Source organism: Pecten maximus, chromosome 1, assembly GCF_902652985.1.
Source record: "Pecten maximus chromosome 1, xPecMax1.1, whole genome shotgun sequence".
Taxonomy (NCBI): Eukaryota; Metazoa; Mollusca; class Bivalvia; order Pectinida; family Pectinidae; genus Pecten; species Pecten maximus.
The window spans coordinates 24,691,624-24,712,098 of record NC_047015.1 but is presented as its reverse complement, the minus strand read 5'-3'; the positions used below and the strand labels follow the sequence as shown (position 1 = coordinate 24,712,098).

At 37.8% G+C, this 20,475-nt stretch overlaps 1 protein-coding gene across 2 annotated transcripts in view; it reads right to left on the bottom strand.

The window, feature by feature from the left end:
• The window catches only part of LOC117328427 (WD repeat-containing protein on Y chromosome-like), a 77,016-nt gene extending 62,190 nt beyond the window's left edge, over positions 1 to 14,826 (bottom strand). The window contains exons 1-2 of one of the 2 annotated variants that reach the window (XM_033885981.1): positions 14,650 to 14,826; positions 4,145 to 4,209 (exon numbers count right to left, since the gene is read on the bottom strand). In XM_033885981.1, the coding sequence (XP_033741872.1) occupies positions 4,145 to 4,209; positions 14,650 to 14,739 (155 nt within the window). In that variant the 5' untranslated portion in view covers positions 14,740 to 14,826. Of the gene's footprint in view, positions 1 to 4,144; positions 4,210 to 8,613; positions 8,920 to 14,649 lie in introns of those variants that run through there. The other variant, XM_033885966.1, reaches the window with a different exon arrangement.
• Positions 14,827 to 20,475: the final 5,649 nt, after the last annotated feature.

The window sequence follows — 20,475 nt, the reverse complement described above, 5'->3', positions numbered from 1 at the left end:
CTAGATTACAGATGTCATAACATGTTCCTAGATTACAGATGTCATAACATGTTCCTAGATTACATATGTCATAACATGTTCCTAGATTACAGATGTCATAACATGTTCCTAGATTACAGATGTCATAACATGTTCCTAGATTACAGACGTCATAACATGTTCCTAGATTACAGACGTCATAACATGTTCCTAGATTACAGATGTCATAACATGTTCCTAGATTTCAGATGTCATAACATGTTCCTAGATTACAGATATCATAACTAGTCATTAGATTACTGATATGTTTTTATTATACAACGCTAGAGACACTTGTAAGACAAGAAAGCTTGAGTTGTCCCCCTTTAGTTGATTTTATGTTATGCAGCATTTCCCAAAATTCGGGCAAATCCTCTGTTTGTGATGGAATAACTGTAGGACTATAAGTCATACATAAATAATTAACAATTTTGAAGATGCAATGTGTTGAGTTTATAAGGATTATGACAAATTATAACTACATGTGAGTAGATAAATCAGTCCAATCAGTCTATGTCACAGCAGTCACTCCTGGATTCCCTGAATATGTTTATCCATATTTAAGCTCTCATTATCAAAATCCCAAATATTATAATATTATGTGAATGACAATTAACTTATGAACTTTGCACCCTGTATAAAACTGTACAGAAACAAACATTTTCTTAATCCAAGCTTTAAGGGGAAGAACCACCAACTCAGGAAGATTAATCACCATCCCACTAAGGAAGGAAAATTACCACCCCGACTAAAGAAGGGGAATTACCACCTGACTAAGGAAGGGGAATTACTACCTGACTAAGGAAGGGAAATTACTACCCAACTAAGGAAGGGGAATTACCACCAACGCAGGAAGGGGAATTACTACCCAACTAAGGAAGGGGAATTACTACCAACGCAGGAAGGGGAATTACTACCAACGCAGGAAGGGGAATTACTACCCAACTAAGGAAGGGGAATTACCACCAACGCAGGAAGGGGAATTACTACCAACGCAGGAAGGGGAATTACTACCAACGCAGGAAGGGGAATTACTACCAAAGCAGGAAGGGGAAATTACACCAATGCAGGAAGGGGGAACTACCAAAACAGGGAAAGGGAATTCCACCAAGGGAAGGGGGAGGAAGGAGGAATTAACTACCAACACAGGAAGGGGACATTATACCAACTGCAGGAAGGGGAATTCACTACACGCAGGGAATTACTACCATGAGGAGGAAGGGGAATCACTACCAAACACGGGAGGGGATACACAACGCAGGAAGGGGGAATTACTACCAACGCAGGAAGGGGAATTACTTCAATAACCAACGCAGGAAGGGGAATTACTACCAACACAGGAAGGGGAATTACCACCAACACAGGAAGGGGAATTACTACCAACACAGGAAGGGGAATTACTACCAACGCAGGAAGGGGAATCACTACCAACGCAGGAATGGGAATTACCACCAACGCAGGAAGGGGGATTACCACCAACACAGGAAGGGGAATTACTACCAACGAAGGAAAGGGGAATTACTACCAACGCAGGAAGGGGAATTACCACCCAACTAAGGAAGGGGAATTACTACCCAACTAAGGAAGGGGAATTACCACCAACGCAGGAAGGGGAATTACCACCCGACTAAGGAAGGGGAATTACTATCCGACTAACGAAGAGGAATTACCACCCATTTTAGGAAGGGGAATTACCATCCTACTAAGGAAGGGAAATAACCACCCTACAAAGGAAGGGGAATTATCATCCAACTCAGGAAGGGAATTACCACCCGACTAACGAAGAGGAATTACCACCCAACTCAGGATGGGGAATTAGCATCCGACTCATGAAGGGGAATTACCACCCAACTTAGGAAGGGGAATTACCTTCTGACTAATGAATGGGAATTAGAAAGGGGAATTACCTTCCAACTAAGGAATGGGAATTACCATCCGACTCAGGAAGGGGAATTACCACCCATCTAAGAAGGGGAATTACTACCTGACTAAGGAAGAGGAATTACCTTCTGACTAAGGAAGGGGAATTACCACCTGACTAAGGAAGGGGAATTACTACCAACGCAGGAAGGGGAATTACCACCCAACTAAGGAATGGGAATTACCATCCGACTCAGGAAGGGGAATTACCACCCATCTAAGGAAGGGGAATTACCTTCCAACTAAGGAATGGGAATTACCTTCTGACTAAGGAAGGAGAATTACCTTCTGACTAAGGAAGAGGAATTACCTTCTGACTAAGGAAGGAGAATTACCTTCTGACTAAGGAAGGGGAATTACCACCCTACTCAGAAAGGGGAATTACCTTCCAACTAAGGAATGGGAATTACCATCCGACTCAGGAAGGGGAATTACCACCCATCTAAGGAAGGGGAATTACCACCTGACTAAGGAAGAGGAAATACCTTCTGACTAAGGAAGGAGAATTACTACCCAACTCAGGAAGGGGAATTACCTTCTGACTAAGGAAGGAGAATTACCACCCTACTCAGGAAGGAGAATTACCTTCTGACTAATGAATGGGAATTAGGAAGGTGAATTACCACCCTACTCAGGAAGGGGAATTACCTTCTGACTAATGAATGGGAATTAGGAAGGTGAATTACCACCCTACTCATGAAGGGGAATTACCTTCTGACTAATGAATGGGAATTAGGAAGGTGAATTACTACCCAACTCAGGAAGGGGAATTACCTTCCGACTAAGGAAGGGGAATTACCACCCTACTCATGAAGGGGAATTACCTTCAAACTAAGGAATGGGAATCAGGAAAGGAAATTACCATTCAACTCAGGAAGGGGAATTACTATTTGACTCAGGAAGGGGGTGACTTAAATGAAGTTGGGTGTATATTGTGGCTCTATAGGTTTTAAAAAATCATTTGTGAAAACAACTTACATCATCAAAAACAAAATAAGACAATTGTTTTAATATGCAATAAATTAAATGAGATCCCCCCATTTCTGTCATGAATGCCCATTGCTCACCACAACTGAGACTCAATATAAATTATGACTATAATCAAAACAATCACCATTATATAGCATGACTTACACACTTTTTGTATAGTGGCATTTCATTGTTTTTCCATCATTTTCTACACCCTACTAGATCTAATGATGCTAAAGGGTTTAATTAATGTCCGTTCAATCGCCTATAATTGCTTACTCGATTATCATAATATCCTGGTTAGTATAATATTTATCTCTGGATAGTAGAATACTATAATAAGAGTGATCCACTGTACACATCATTAAAACCTTTCCCATTATAATCCGACCTTTAAACATTCATACCAAGAGAATTATATCCTGCTTTGTCTACTCACAAATAATTATATGTCTTCTCAGGTGTTGTTGGATTTGTTAATGTCATCTTAATTTGAGCCCTATTCAATCATCAATTCTTTAAAATCCTCTGTGAAGGTCACATTCTATATTAACTATACCTCTGAAGGTACAAGCCTTCACGAGAAACTACAAAATATACTGTAGTACATTAAAAGTACATCAAATATCCATTTTTTACTATATGTCTATGAAGGTTGAAGGTCAAAGGTCAAAATACAGGTGATTTTTCTAATTTTTAATTTCCAGGATGATTATTAATAAACTTAATTATATTGTATACCTGAACACAAATCTAGATCCTACTTTAAAACACATGAACAATTATTATGTAAGCTATGATCCTGTACATACAGGTCATGGTAAACCTAGACTACTAGTACGCTGCACACATCTTCTAAATTTAGTCATCTATATTTTGACAACATGATATAGACAGTATGGTGTAAATCCTCAGAAACTGTTTACTCAATATCTTGGTTTCAAACATGCAGAATGATGATTTTTTTTTTTTTTACTCTCGCTTGGATATATTTAAATATCCAATACTTAAGGGATTTCATTTAATTCTGAGTTTAGACCTGGTTAATGGACATGGTACAAAATATCAATGCTATCATATACTGTAATTACTCTCCCCAAATCATAGGATTGTAGGAGTTGTCTCCCTTCAACAAGTACCATCAACCAGTCAGCGGTGCACTGTATATGTTACATTAACACTACTGGGCAACAAAATAGAATGTTAACCCCTCATGGTAATAATATCTCATACTTACTTTTCTATGTTCTCTGGATTGTTAAAACTTTTACGGCGGGTCTTCCTCTCTACAGCTTCTCTGAACTGAAAAAAGAATGTTTGTAATTGTAATTCAAATTCGACTCAAGCTTATAAAGAATCCTTGAATCTATATACTTACCCAGGTACTTAAAAAGTGAATTTCGCAAAACACAACATTCAGCTGATTTGAATTGTAACCTTATCGTAATGGAGGATGTTTACACATTACATGTACTGCAGTTCACTTTACCTTAATTATGGTAAAGTGGGCCCCCTCTCATGGTGAAGTGAGCCCCCCTCTCATGGTGAAGTGAGCCCCCCTCTCATGGTAAAGTGAAGCAACCTTTTATTTATTTTATTATTATTTTCAATAATATTGGTTTTCTTCCCTTAATTTCAATCACTTTGCTTAAATAATTTCAAAGATAAAATGAAAAACGAAACATAACAGGGATTGGGAAATTTAGGGCGGGGCAGGGCTCTTCACTTTACCATGACCATGGTAATTAAATGAAACATATTTTCACAATTTTCTTACTTTTTGTCACAAAATCATTTTTAGATTATCTTGTTTAATTCCTTTAAACACTGTAACAACAAAAATATGTCTGGGGTTTGGAAATTTAGGGTGGAGCAGGGCTCTTCACTTTACCAATATTGTGAAGTAAGCATTTCACTGGTTTCTTACTAATCAACTTTTGTTCACAAAATTTCTTTTAGATTACCTTCATTCATTCTTTAAACACAATAACAACATAAAATATATAAAGGGTCAGGAAATGGCCCCACCTTCAATTTTCTGACCCCAGACAATTTTTGTGTTTATTTTGTTTAAAGGAATGAAATAAAAGGTAATCCTATTATGATCCTGTGTGGAATAGCTGATCCTTTAAAAGTTCTAGCCAGACATGTCCCTGTAATCATGGTGTTGTGTCAGACTATGGAGACACAAGATCAACCTGACCAGACACAAGATTGACCTGACCAGATACAAGATCGACCTGACCAGACACAAGATTGACCTGACCAGATACAAGATCAACCTGACCAGACACAAGATTGACCTGACCAGACACAAGATCGACCTGACCAGATACAAGATCGACCTGACCAGACACAAGATCGACCTGACCAGATACAAGATCGTCCTGACCAGATACAAGATCGACCTGACCAGACACAAGATCGACCTGACCAGATACAAGATCGACCTGACCAGACACAAGATGTACCTGACCAGACATAAGATCGACCTGACCAGATACAAGATCGACCTGACCAGACACAAGATCGACCTTACCAGATACAAGATCGACCTGACCAGATACAAGATCGACCTGACCAGATACAAGATCGACCTGACCAGATACAAGATCGACCTGACCAGACACAAGGTCGACCTGACCAGACACAAGATCAACCTGACCAGATACAAGATCGACCTGACCAGATACAAGATCGTCCTGACCAGATACAAGATCGACCTGACCAGACACAAGATGTACCTGACCAGACATAAGATCGACCTGACCAGATACAAGATGTACCTGACCAGACATAAGATCGACCTGACCAGATACAAGATGTACCTGACCAGACATAAGATCGACCTGACCAGACACAAGATCGACCTGACCAGACACAAGATCGTACTGACCAGACACAAGATCGACCTGACCCCTTCTTCAACAAAATATTTGACCCCGAAGACATGAACAATGCCAAAGTTTTTATGAAGCAGAAAAATAACAACACTTTGTTGGCTTCCTTTCCTTAACATTCCGTTTCCAGTTCAATGGCACCAGAGGAACACAAGAAGTTTTTTAAGCAATGGACGAAAGATTATGTAGCTAAAAATGCAACAACAGAGCAGAATTTCATTCCAGGACCTCTTTCGATCTAGACTGACGCTCTAGCCTGACGCTCTAGTCTGGTTTGAGTTACCGGACCACCATCGTTCAGCCCAGCCCAACCTACATAGTCATTGCATAATATACCTTTAAAACATCCTAACACATATGACTCCTTCTTGTGATGTTTACTCTGCCATAAAGGTGGCGTATATTGACAGGTTCTCAAACTGCTGCCCACCCCCCACTGATTATGTAGACTGAAGGGTCAATAAACTATACCTATCTTTGTAATCTAGACCTTAAAACACCATTACATATAAAATACAACTTATTCAACTTCAAGTAGCAAAGATTATGTAAATAAAGAAAAATTCATACTCAAGCTGATTTGACTTGAAAGTTTTTTTAAACTATCAAATCACCCTCTTGTAAAAAAAATTGTTTTTCCCAAAGAAAAGATTTTCTTACAAATCTATGTATAATGAGTGGGATATTTTTTGTATGACAATGACTTACACAGCCTATCAAATAGATTTTATACAATATGCATTATCATTCTATACTTCCCATTTTCATGACTAATATGTTACACATTATATTACAGTATCTAGAAACTAAGTATCGGTATACAACAACCCAAAACTAATCCCGACAGCATGATTGTGTTCATGTATTCAAACACAGCAACTGGACAATGGAGCGATATGTCTGCCAGTATATATGGCAGTATATCATGCAGGTACTGTAAATATGGTGGTACAGTACCACACAATAAAACAATATACATTGTACAATTATGGCCCTCTGTGGAGGGATATATCCAGAATTATGTCCCTGGGAAAATAAATCTTCCCAGGGACATAATTCTGGATATATCCCGACACAGAAGGTCATAATAGTTTTATTATACCGAAAAAGAGCATATTTTGTGGCCTTTTTGGTGTTTAAAGCATCCTTGCTGTCCAATATCGCTGTTATTTCTACTTCTGTTGATCGGCCAAATCGTGATGACACTGCCATTTCAAAAGCCTGTGTTGTTGTTTGTGTTTTTTGAACCAGACGACAACAAACGCAAAAAAAGTTCCACTGCCCGACTTCCGAATCGCAGGCACGTTCGATGACGAAGGGTTATTCATCGGGCGGAGGGGTTATACACCGGGGTATAATACTCTGCTGCCATGGTTACATGGTTATTCGACGGGTTATACCCCGGCGACGGCATTTGTCGGGGGATATTCGATTTATAAAATGTCGGGTGATATGTTTTCGTCCAATGAAAAGAATTCTAACAAAAGTGAGGTATAATAACATGGTTTAGACCCTGTTATGTGACATCTTCAATGATATAATCAATCTTATTATTTCATAACAATTGTTCTATCATATATATCAAACATTGCTGATTCTCTATAAATTATTTAATCAAGATATGTTCGGTCATCTACATCCTTAGACAAACCATTACATTTTTGTAACGGGGACATCAGACCTATATTACTAAGATAGACAGATTGTACATACAATATCAGTGTAAATGACCAAACTGCATTAGTGGAATCTACCAAAGGGTCAGGACTACTGAATTCCATTTCCACCTCCCCAACTGGTTACAATGTAGGATATTGATAAACAGGTCTCAAGACATTAAACAATTTAATTATAGGTAAGCTGTCAGCAACGAAGAACATGATAGGTTAATAACAGGTGAATTAACAGTAAAGGCATTAACCATGAAGTACAGTTAAGCTGTCAGCATGAACATTAAACATTAATTATAGATCAGTAAAGGACCAGCATAAAAGTGGTACCACCAGCTACGACTATTGATCCTCATCAGCATCAGTAGAATAACTTGTTAGATGACATTGTATAAAGCTTTTAACATGTTTAACGTACATTTTTGACCTGGAAATGTGGTCAAGGTCATTTTTTGAGGAAACAAAACTCATCCATGTAACCTGCTGGGTCAAGTCATGATAGAACTTAAAGCGATTCATTTATTTTCATCCATATTAGTCCACTTTCATCTTGTCCCTATCAGTACTATAGCTGACCCTTGACCACAATAGTCTGTCACACGTACATCTCGCTCCTGTGACCTTGAAAATATTCCAATGCCATTTATGTCATCTTCATAGAAATCTAACCCAAGCAGCTATTGACCACATATATTTTGAGCAAAATCATTCAGTTCTGAATAAAAAAAAACATTCAAAGAATGAATACTCTCATAGGCATTTATTTCCAGAAGAACTTCAATGGACTGCTGTATGAACATATTCCTAAACTTTATTTATCAAAATGAACAATATTTTTTTAGTCACACACCCTTATTCTGCCATATACATTTAATTAGCAGGTGTCCTAATATCATCCCTTGAATCAAATGTAAAAACGTTGCACTTTAAGAAAATTAGTTTTATGAACATTTACTGATATTCATAGATTCCATATTTCAGCTCAATATTACTTTTTTAATGGTGTGTTTAAATTTTATGAGGTACATAACTACATACATGTACATTTAACTGAAATATATTTTACCATTTATTTACCATCCTATTTCTTTGATGACAATATTATCATGTCTGTATGACAGATTTACAAGTCCTACCCTGTGCTGTGTTCGAGGAATACCCAAGTGTGTGTGAGCCTTCTTGGTCCTCCATCCCACGAGGATACGGCCTTCCTCACTCCCCGGAAGTTCTGTCCCGACTGTGTGGGGACGACCAATCCCAGACATGGTCCGTTGTGGTCCCTGCTATCACCTGTACTAACACCTGTCTCCCTCCACTGGTACAGGTGTGTACCTACTTAAATATACCTCATCTGAAGAGGTAACAAACACTGGGGGTCGTCTCGGAGACACTTGCCTGTGTTGTAATAGCCTTTAACACCTGAGGGCCAGACGTGTACGTTCTTAATTAACACAGGGATTATTCCTGTTATCTGTGACCCCTGATGATGAGCAAGCAGAAAACATTGTCATCACACTCGTAACTATCCTAATCAAATTACTCATGCATTCATCCTAACATCAGCCTATCAGTCTAGATTGCCTGTTTTTAATTCGCTGCTGCTGCTGCTGACGCTGTAATAACCACAATTAATATTTTATAATATCCTGCTCTGTTGCTAGGCTTAAAATTAGAACATTAATCACATGCTATCGTCTCTCAACAAGATGGATCAAACACCTCCCCAAGATCTACATAGTCTGTACTACAGATATTAAACATTCCTATCATCAGATCAATTGTTAGAGTTTTAAGTTCTACCTTGTAATACAGTTGACGATGTATTTAATATCCTGTACATGCTTGTTGGATACATTGAGTATTGTCCCCCAGTAAACAGGCATGTTCTCACATTTTAAATGTCCCTACCTGGGACCAGATAAGAATGTCACATTAGAGACTGTTACAGTACTTTTATTTATTGGATGTGTATCTGAATATCGTTTGAGCCACTCCCACAGGTACGCTGAAAACACCACCTCTAAAGCATTAAGCTAACATGGTGAATAGGCGTGACATTGAAATATATCGGTACATTTAACCTTGGAATGGTTGGGTTTTTAGGGATTCAAAGATTTTCACCATTTCTAGGTATATTACAAAGGTAGGTTGCTTTGATGGTTATTTGTACATGTATATCATATAGGTAGGTTGTTGGAATGGTTAGTTGTTCAGAGATTCTAAGAATAACACCTGTACAGGTAAAACTGATTACATGTATAGGTTATGGCATGGCTTTCGTGTAACAAGGGATTTATTACACCTGAGCAATTCAGTCACGTCAACATCAGACACATCTGTCTGATAACAAGAAAGGTTTTTGAAATTTCAGACAATTTGATACCTTTTGGCCCCATCCCTCAGTCCCTGGGGTAGGACAGGGTCATTATGTGTATACCATCAAACTGTTATCGCAAGACCATTCCATCCATGAAGAGTATTTGATTCTACCATATCTGAGTCTTCAGAAGAAGAGTTTTGAAATTTTCAGTGAATTTGATCCCTTTTTGCACCCACCTCTCTGGCCAATGGGTCAAAATATCAAGGTCATCACAATCCAACATTTTCAAGCCATTTCTTAAAATTTGTATCTGATAAGAATGGATATATTCAATGAAGGAACAGATGCTACATATTAGAAGTATTAATCTTCATTAACATTCAGCCATCAGACCCTACAGGTTTATCACTGTTTGGGTAGAAATCAATAAGAAACATTTTTTACGAAATATTAATCAGTAGACTTGCCCAACCGCTGCCCTTTAATTCTCGCTATGCAGGATAGAATCCACTATTGGTTTTGAGGCCACCCTGTTTTTCAATGGTCATAAAAATATCTGAATACATAAACATTGTTTAAATACCAGGCACCTTGTAAACCGGATGAAAGGGATATTTTCTACTATCTTACATTTAAAATATTTATATATACTTAATTCTTCTTATCAGAATGAAGTTCACTCATCGAGCCATCCTCTTTCTAAAGCAAGTAATATGACCTGAGCAATGTCTTGGTCCATTTAAATACTTAAAATCATTTACTGGGAAATTAGATCTACCTGAGTTCACTTCAAATATTAGACAGGCAAGTTTACCTAGGTTCAATTAAAACTTCAGCTGCCCTTAGATGTATGTCATTGCCAAGTAACAGGTGATGACACTACAAGATATTTTTGGGGTAAAATCAGCCAAAGTTTTTATAAAAAAAAAATCTAAAAGCTAAACACCGTTTTGTTGTTTTACCTTTCTAAAGCATGTGATAATGTTATCGTTTATGAATATCTTTGTCTTTCTGCTGTTAATTCTTTTATCAAACTAGTTAAATTAAAATATCTTTTAGTAGAAATTTATCAATAAATTCAGCAAATGTATTTGGTTAGTTACCAGATTGGCTGGTAAGCAACATTACCTGGGTAAATCAGGTAAGTAGAAAACAATACAATGCAAGCACTTGCCTTAGTGAAAAACTGCATGGGCCCAAAAGGAACCATTTTTTTTTTTATTTTTAGTAAGTGACTTTGACGTTCAACCTTGCATGGGACTTGCAAAGCAATCCAAAGCAAATACTTTTGGTAAGGAAGATCTGCATGATGATTGAGTTTGATCATCCCAGGGGAACTTGAGTTATCGCACGAAAACCTCTGTGCGGACGACGATGCTGACACTGATGCCAGTATCATGATACCTATATGTTGCCAGCTTTCTGCAGGAGACACAATAAAGAGGACATTAAACAAGAATGTAAAGTCTTTAAAGTATGACTTTTACAAGAGAGATTTTGGTGTCTACCATTGAATGGTCCTTTAGTTATAAGGAGACAGAATTTTTTTCTTTGCTACTTTTTCCTTTTCTTCTATTCCAGTACTCAATAAATCCAAGATGGTCTCCTGTTGGCCATTTTATTTTAAGATCAGTCTCAAAATTTAACATGCAAAACTAAGAACCAAGGGGAATTGAGAAAAATCCATTTTGTACTTTCTGAGAAATAGATGTTTGTTTGTTTGCTGGGTTTATCTCCTCATGAATAGCCAGAGTCATTTTGAGGTGGGGTCTCCTTGTTATAGTTGGTGACTACTTCAGTAAACAACAAACAGGAGGCCCATCACATGCCATCCACAGCAATTGGGGTAAAGGACCAACCAGGACAGCACAGATCAGGTCGTTTGTCAGCTTTCTGAGAAACACCGAGAAATAGAGGTAACAATCTGCTATTGTAAAACTTCAAAATGACCACCTGTCATTTTTTTGCCTGAGGAATTACATCTAAAAGTGGGATTTTCTCAAAATAGTAATGTTGACCATGACCTTACAACCCTGAAACTCTCAACTCATTCAAGAGATCATGCTCCTTTATAAGTGCATGATGTTTTATCAAAATCCCCAATAAATCTGCTAGAGCGCTGACAAGTATGTTCTTAATAACCTTGTCTTTGACCCAACAACCCTGAAACTCCAACTTGTCTGAGAAATTGTTGTCTATTGTAATGTGTGAAGTTTGATAAAAATCCCCCGAGGAATGATGTTGTTAGAAAAGTAATTGTGACCTTAACCTTCATTCAGCAAGCCTCGATCTAACTCAAATTTGTCCAATACATTACGGTCCTTTGTAATTGTGTGAAGTTTGATCAAAATCCCTCCAGGAAATGAACCCACTAGAACACTGACAAGGATTTTCTACAAAATAGTAACAGCTAGTGTTCTCGACCTTGATCCAACAACCTTGAAACTCAAAACCTGTCCAAGATATTATGGTCCTTTATAATTGTGTGAAGTGTGATCACAGGCCTTCAAGGAATTAAGCTACTAGAACACTAGTGTTACATATGCGTGTGCATATGCAGGTAAATACATGTACATTGTACGTACAGACAGACGGAGAGGAAACCTTTAGTCCAGCCTTCTTTTAAGCAGGGGACTAAAATTAAATACCAAGTTTCTTAACATCAGTGTCCCTCAAAGGGTCAGTGTCCCTCAAAGGATTCGTAGATCTACCAAGGTAGTACAATTTTAGCATTTAAGAGAATAAACAAGAATGGTCCTAAACCTGAAATCCTTAGATTAGAAGTAAAATAATGTTACTGAATTCAGTCTAAGTCTGACAATACAAGATAGTTTGTAAACATGTTGATGATTTACCTGAACTAATGACAATATGTGACAGGTAAATGTTGTTATTACCTCACTATCTATTGATCAGCTCGGCATTTAAACATTAATGCCATAACTTGATAAAAATCTTTAGCAATTTTATCCGACAAATAAATTTCTGTTTTTTACTGTCAAATACATGATATATGTAGGAAAACATCTTTGTATTGACACGCTATTTGTTACATTAGAAATTGATTTCACAATCGAGGGCAAACAAACAAGTCCATACCCAATACACTGAACTGGTATTATATATAACTTCTTTTCCTTCTGACTGATGAAGCTTGAAACAGTATTGTTCCTGCACAAACAGCCAGTGAGTATTTTTATTCTACATTATTGTATCTGAAATTTTAACTTGTTAGAAATACATGTATATCTAAATGTATTAAAAAGAATTGCACATCAAGAGGCCCATGGGACCTATTGGTCATCTGAACACTAATATTTATACTGAGAGATGATGTATTACTTTCAAACTAAGATTTAAAATATATGTGGTACTTCTGTTAGGAGATACATGTTGTACTTCTGTTAGGAGATATATGTGGTACTTCTGTTGGGAGATATACATGTATGTGGTACTTCTGTTAGGAGATATATGTGGTACTTCTGTTAGGAGATATATGTTTTTTCTTCTGTTAGGAGATATATGTGGTACTTTTGTTAGGAGATATATGTTGTACTTCTGTTAGGAGATATATGTGGTACTTCTGTTAGGAGATATATGTGGTACTTCTGTTAGGAGATATATGTGGTACTTCTGTTAGGAGATATATGTGGTACTTCTGTTAGGAGATACATGTGGTACTTCTGTTAGGAGATATATGTGGTACTTCTGTTAGGAGATATATGTGGTACTTCTGTTAGGAGATACATGTGGTACTTCTGTTAGGAGATATACATGGTACTTCTGTTAGGAGATATATGTGGTACTTCTGTTAGGAGATATATGTTGTACTTCTGTTAGGAGATACATGTGGTACTTCTGTTAGGAGATATATGTTGTACTTCTGTTAGGAGATACATGTGGTACTTCTGTTAGGAGATATATGTTGTACTACTGTTAGGAGATATATGTTGTACTACTGTTAGGAGATATATGTTGTACTTCTGTTAGGAGATATATGTGGTACTTCTGTTAGGAGATATATGTGGTACTTCTGTTAGGAGATATATGTGGTACTTCTGTTAGGAGATACATGTGGTACTTCTGTTAGGAGATATATGTGGTACTTCTGTTAGGAGATATATGTGGTACTTCTGTTAGGAGATACATGTGGTACTTCTGTTAGGAGATATATGTTGTACTTCTGTTAGGAGATATATGTGGTACTTCTGTTAGGAGATATATGTTGTACTTCTGTTAGGAGATACATGTGGTACTTCTGTTAGGAGATATATGTGGTACTTCTGTTAGGAGATATATATGGTACTTCTGTTAGGAGATACATATTGTACTTCTGTTAGGAGATATACATGGTACTTCTGTTAGGAGATATATGTTGTACTTCTGTTAGGAGATATACATGGTACTTCTGTTAGGAGATACATATTGTACTTCTGTTAGGAGATATACATGGTACTTCTGTTAGGAGATATATGTTGTACTTCTGTTAGGAGATATATGTTGTACTTCTGTTAGGAGATACATGTGGTACTTCTGTTAGGAGATATATGTGGTACTTCTGTTAGGAGATATATGTGGTCCTGAGATATATGTGGTACTTCTGTTAGGAGATATATGTTGTACTTCTGTTAGGAGATATATGTTGTACTTCTGTTAGGAGATATATGTTGTACTTCTGTTAGGAGATATATGTTGTACTTCTGTTAGGAGATATATGTTGTACTTCTGTTAGGAGATACATGTGGTACTTCTGTTAGGAGATATACATGGTACTTCTGTTAGGAGATATATGTTGTACTTCTGTTAGGAGATACATGTTGTACTTCTGTTAGGAGATATATGTGGTACTTACCCTCTGAGATGTGGCAATTGCCGGCAACCATTTTTTGACCACCGTTTTCCATGACCGATGTCCATGTGGTCCTTCTTTGATTGTAGACATTGACCTTCTGTGACCTAGCTTACTCTAGGTTACCAACTCCTTGTTTTAGCTATCCCTATCACCGACTTCAGTAATACTGACATTCAACTGCAAAATTGAGAAAACTCGTTTGTTAGATTAATCCATCAAGTGATACCAATATGTTGTGTAGTCGTGTATACACCCTCGCTCACCTTTTACACAAATCCAATAAGTTCTCTCACTTGCTCTAATGCAAATGTGATCACATTTCAATAAATAACCATAAGGAATGTTATTTTAAAATGAATCTTCAGAGAATTACTGCGAAATGGCTATATTTATATAGGTGGACGAAGTTCCAAATTGCCTTAAAATTGTTAAATCTAATCTTTCGTGACAGTTCAGAAGCCGAGTCTTTTAAAGAGGCAATCTAATATCCATCAGCCGACAGGTATACAAAACACAGGTAACAATTACTGGCCCTATTACAGGTAACCAATCACAGGTAGAAATCACTGGTAAATGTTTATTTTAACATCCACATCTCTTTATGGTCTAAAATAGATTTCTCACTTGTATTATTTCATGAAAAAATAAAGTGGCGAACAGGGAAATGTTGTAGAAAGCAATTGTATTATATTGGAATTAATCAATCCATTGTCTCTACTCAATAATCATCATGTGGTGCTGCGTGTCAACAAAATATCTCCAATCAAGGCAGAGTACTTACATTGTAATTGGGAAATTGAAAAAAAAAATCGATTCAAGCTTTAGAACTCGGAATGTGTCCAATTAAACTGGGAAAACCTTGCTCCACATTATCAGAGACATATATACAGAGATTGGCAGCTCTCTATTTGACCTTGTGTTTACATAGTGGCCCCTGACCTTCCCACAATCCATTGCGGTCGCTCGGTTCAGTCTTCACTAGACGCCATATTGGAGAAAACTTGAAAACCAGACACATAATTATCGATAATTTCTATTTGAAATCATCACCAAGATCCAATTATGTGCTTTAATTTTATTAATATCAAAGTGCAGAAGTGTCATCAATATGAAATATATCACAATTTGCTGTCCAAGTGTTTGTATTTTGAGTATGAAAGTCAAACACAACGCAGGAAAAATCGGCGGGAATCTCCAATTTTCGAAAAGTCCCTATGGGGTTTTCGAGAATACGGATAAATGACGACAATGTGCATGATAATCAAGACCACATTCCATAAGTATGATAGTTTTTGGTTAATGTGGTAACTTTTGTAGTGGCCTAAATAAAACGATGTGCTTTTTGTGTGCGTTTAAAATTGACGATGTTTTGGTCTGACGTAATGGCGGCTTAATTACAAACTTTGACATGTCGAATAGGACCCAATGGATTTTCGAAAATACGGATAAATGACAACAATGTGCATGATCAATAAGACTATATCCCATAAGTTTGATAGTTTTGGGTTAATGTGGTAACTTTTGTAGTGGCCAAAATAAAACGATGTGCTTTCTGTGTGTATTTAAAATGACGATGTTTTGGTCTGACGTAATGGCGGATTAACCAGAACATGTCGAATAAGTTCCAATACATCGATACACACATGCGCAAAGCCCGATTTACCTGCGCTCGCGTGTGTTTGATAGGAGACAGGACGCTCTCGATAAGGGATATGCTTGAGTGGTCACGAATAAAGGGAGCCACTACGTGTACGGGGAAATAGCGATGTTACTTATCTCTCTGTATATATGTCTCTGACATTATACAGCATTAAAATCAATCTTTGTTTCAGAGGATTACTTAAACTCTAACGAAATCTTTATTTGGTATGTATTGTGTTCATCTACTAATGGGCAAATTACTTGTCTAAACCTACATGTACTTACTTTATAATATCACAGGGCCATGTGATCTCATCTATAGGTCCATGGCACTAGCGTGTCATCTGCCGCAGTCCGTTCTCTGTTTGAGTAATCATATGATCGCGGATGATTTTTGCGGTACTCGAACTCACACAAAAAAAGTAACAATACATATGGACTGACCTGATGATTTACCGGCCTTTTCAAAATCTAATGATAGACGGTCCACATTATAAAACATCAGAAACTTTCGGATTACATTTGACTTGCTGTTTGAGTGGAACAAAAAACTTTTATTGTATAAGACAATTGATTTTACTCGTGTGAACCCTACGCCACCCCCCACCCCCCACCCCTTTTCAAATTCCTGTATCCGCGCCTGTCATGTAAACTTATAGCAAATTTAAGTTTGAAATTTTCGCTACCTGATAAAGAATGTTATTCGTAGTATGTGTTTGATGGCACACGGGTACTCGAAGACATGTAACCCTGACATTTTACAGTGGACGGGGGAACCCTGTTTCAGCTGACGAGCCCCATCTGGAGAATTCCCGCTTTTTTTCACCTGCAGGGCTACGTCATGTGCACTGCGCCGTGGGAGCGGTGTTTTGGACGTATCGGATAGCTAGGACACCTGACTCACTAGATATTGATATTCTTCTTAGATAAAATTCTGAGTCTTTGTATTTGATTCAGGAAAAGAAGGGAGAGTAGAGAAAATATCTTACTTTGATAGGACTGTTAAAGATCATTGACCGATTGTCTGGGGGAAGTAGTTTTACTGAAATAATTATGTCCTGACACTATTTCAACATACAAGGATTTGCAACATTCGCGTGCAAGGGACCCAATCGTAACTTTGACGACGCCTATTATAAAAGAATCCGTCGTCTGGAGAGCAACGAAACCGCAGCTAGGCTTGTGCTATCTCCCGCGACACGCGTTTGCGGGGGATATTTAATTGGGCTCCGTCCCTCCGTCCGTGCTTCTTCTCCGGGCTATAACTCCATAACCGTTCAACGCAGCTCCTTGAAACTTTCTGTATATATCAGACCAGTGCCCTAGTTGTGCCTTTTGCTACTGCGGACCTTCCATTTTCGGTATTTTTTTCTGTCACCATGGAAACTTAGTCAAAAATACCAAATTATAATTTACTGTTTCCTTTTATTTCCGGGCTATAACTCCATAACCGTTCGACGCAGCTCCTTGAAACTTTCTGAATATATCAGACTTGTGCCTTTTGCTATTGCGGACCTTCCATTTTCGGTATTTTTTCTGTCATCATGGAGACTTAATCAAAAATACCAAATTACCGTTTCCTTAATAACTCTTACTTTGAGCTTGATATATACATGTATATGGGTTTTCATACCAACTGCAGGGCGCGGGGGATAATGCCAAGCTTTGCGGCACCTTGTTTATGTGTTGTATTCATCAAACTCCTGTTATACACGGCGTGCTAATCGACATATGGTATATCAAGAGACCGTTAGCACTTCCTACAGAATTGGTAACTTGAGTGTTACTCTTTTCACACTGGTACTGGCTACAATTTACTACACGTCAGGTGTCTGTTAAATATACGTTCACATCTCACTTCTGAGGAGGTGACAGAAAAATACAGCACCCTTTCTGAACTTATTCGAGCTATTAGGAAGAAACATTGAAAGAAAAGGACTTAATTCTGATTCAGTTCCAAGGGTATATCACTATAGTCGTACCTTACGTCAGACAATCGCAACAATATCTGTACAGTTATATTCTAGAATAAGGAACGACGCCACAGAAAATAAAGGATTAAATGCAAAAATATGGTTCCCATGGTTCCGCTCACAGAGACTTGGCACGAATTTCCATCCTATGGTCCATATATTTGTTTTACATACCTATGGACCATGGGTTGGATCACCGAGGCCAAACGTTCTCTACGTCCATGGAATATACGTTATGACACTGTAAAATAAATCCCAGTCGATCTGTCAGTGTGTTTCTGAGAGAAGCTCTTAGCAACTGAAAAGTTGAAGTTATATGAACAAACCCGGACGACCGATTTTACTCGCACATCGCTTTACCAATGATCACACGCGGCATACTTCGTAGTTAACGTTGTCTGTTATCATTACAACAAACATTACCAAAGGGAGCAATAAGTTCATACCGGTCTTTGTGGCAAGTTACTTTGGATTAAACGCAAATATATAGTATGTCCTATCTGCATGCTAGCTCTTTCCGACTTCTTTTACGGCGATAAAAGTGAAGGTCCGCGTGCTTGATCGGGTTCCTTTCAAAGTTTGGTCTAACATGCGCATGCTTTTCACAACTATTAACTTACAAATTCTCAACCCACATTAACCGCGGACTGGAAAAGATTGCATAGTCTCTGTGATGCAAGTTATATGAAAATCTAACGTTTTTGTGGAGCTTTAGAAAAAATGTATACGGGATTACCGGTATATATATGGTATATATATGGTATATATATTGACACTATTTCCCTACCCACGACCATATATCCCGGTATATGTAGTATAGATATTGACACTATTTCCCTACCCACGACCATATATACCGGTACATGTATTATAGATATTGACACTATTTCCCTACCCACGACCATATATACCGGTATATGTAGTATAGATATTGGCACTATTTCCCTACCCACGACCATATATACCGGTATATGTAGTATATATATTGGCACTATTTCCCTACCCACGACCATATATACCGGTATATGTAGTATAGATATTGACACTATTTCCCTACCCACGACCATATATACCGGTATATGTAGTACACTGTATATATATTGGCACTATTTCCCTACCCACGACCATATATACCGGTATATGTAGTATAGATATTGACACTATTTCCCTACCCACGACCATATATACCGGTACATGTATTATAGATATTGGCACTATTTCCCTACCCACGGGCCATATATCCCGGTATATGTAGTACACTGTATATATATTGGCACTATTTCCCTACCCACGACTTTTTATACCGGTATATGTAGTATATATATTGGCACTATTTCCCTACCCACGACCATATATACCGGTATATGTAGTATATATATTGGCACTATTTCCCTACCCACGGGCCATATATACCGGTATATGTAGTATATATATTGACACTATTTCCCTACCCACGACCATATATACCGGTATATGTAGTATATATATTGGCACTATTTCCCTACCCACGACCATATATACCGGTACATGTATTATAGATATTGCCACTATTTCCCTACCCACGACCATATATACCAGTATATGTAGTATATATATTGGCACCATTTCCCTACCCACGACCATATATACCGGTACATGTATTATAGATATTGGCACTATTTCCCTACCCACAACCATATATACCGGTATATGTAGTATATATATTGGCACTATTTCCCTACCCACGACCATATATACCGGTATATGTAGTATATATATTGACACTATTTCCCTACCCACGACCATATATACCGGTATATGTAGTACACTGTATATATATTGGCACTATTTCCCTTCCCACGACCATATAACCCGGTATATGTAGTATACAGATATTGGCACTATTTCCCTACCCACGACCATATATACCGGTATATGTAGTACACTGTATATATATTGGCACTATTTCCCTTCCCACAAACATATATCCCGGTATATGTAGTATATATATTGACACTATTTCCCTACCCACGACCATATATACCGGTATATGTAGTATATATATTGGCACTAATTCCTAACCCAAGTAACTGATTTACGCTTCCCACGCTTTCAAATGCACTGCAGATCGAGGTCATGTAAGGTTATTCAGGTTAACAACAAAATGGCTGCCGCCTGTGGTGGCATGCTGCAAACTAGGCCTGCTTACGATCTCGTTCTTGTTATGTACACA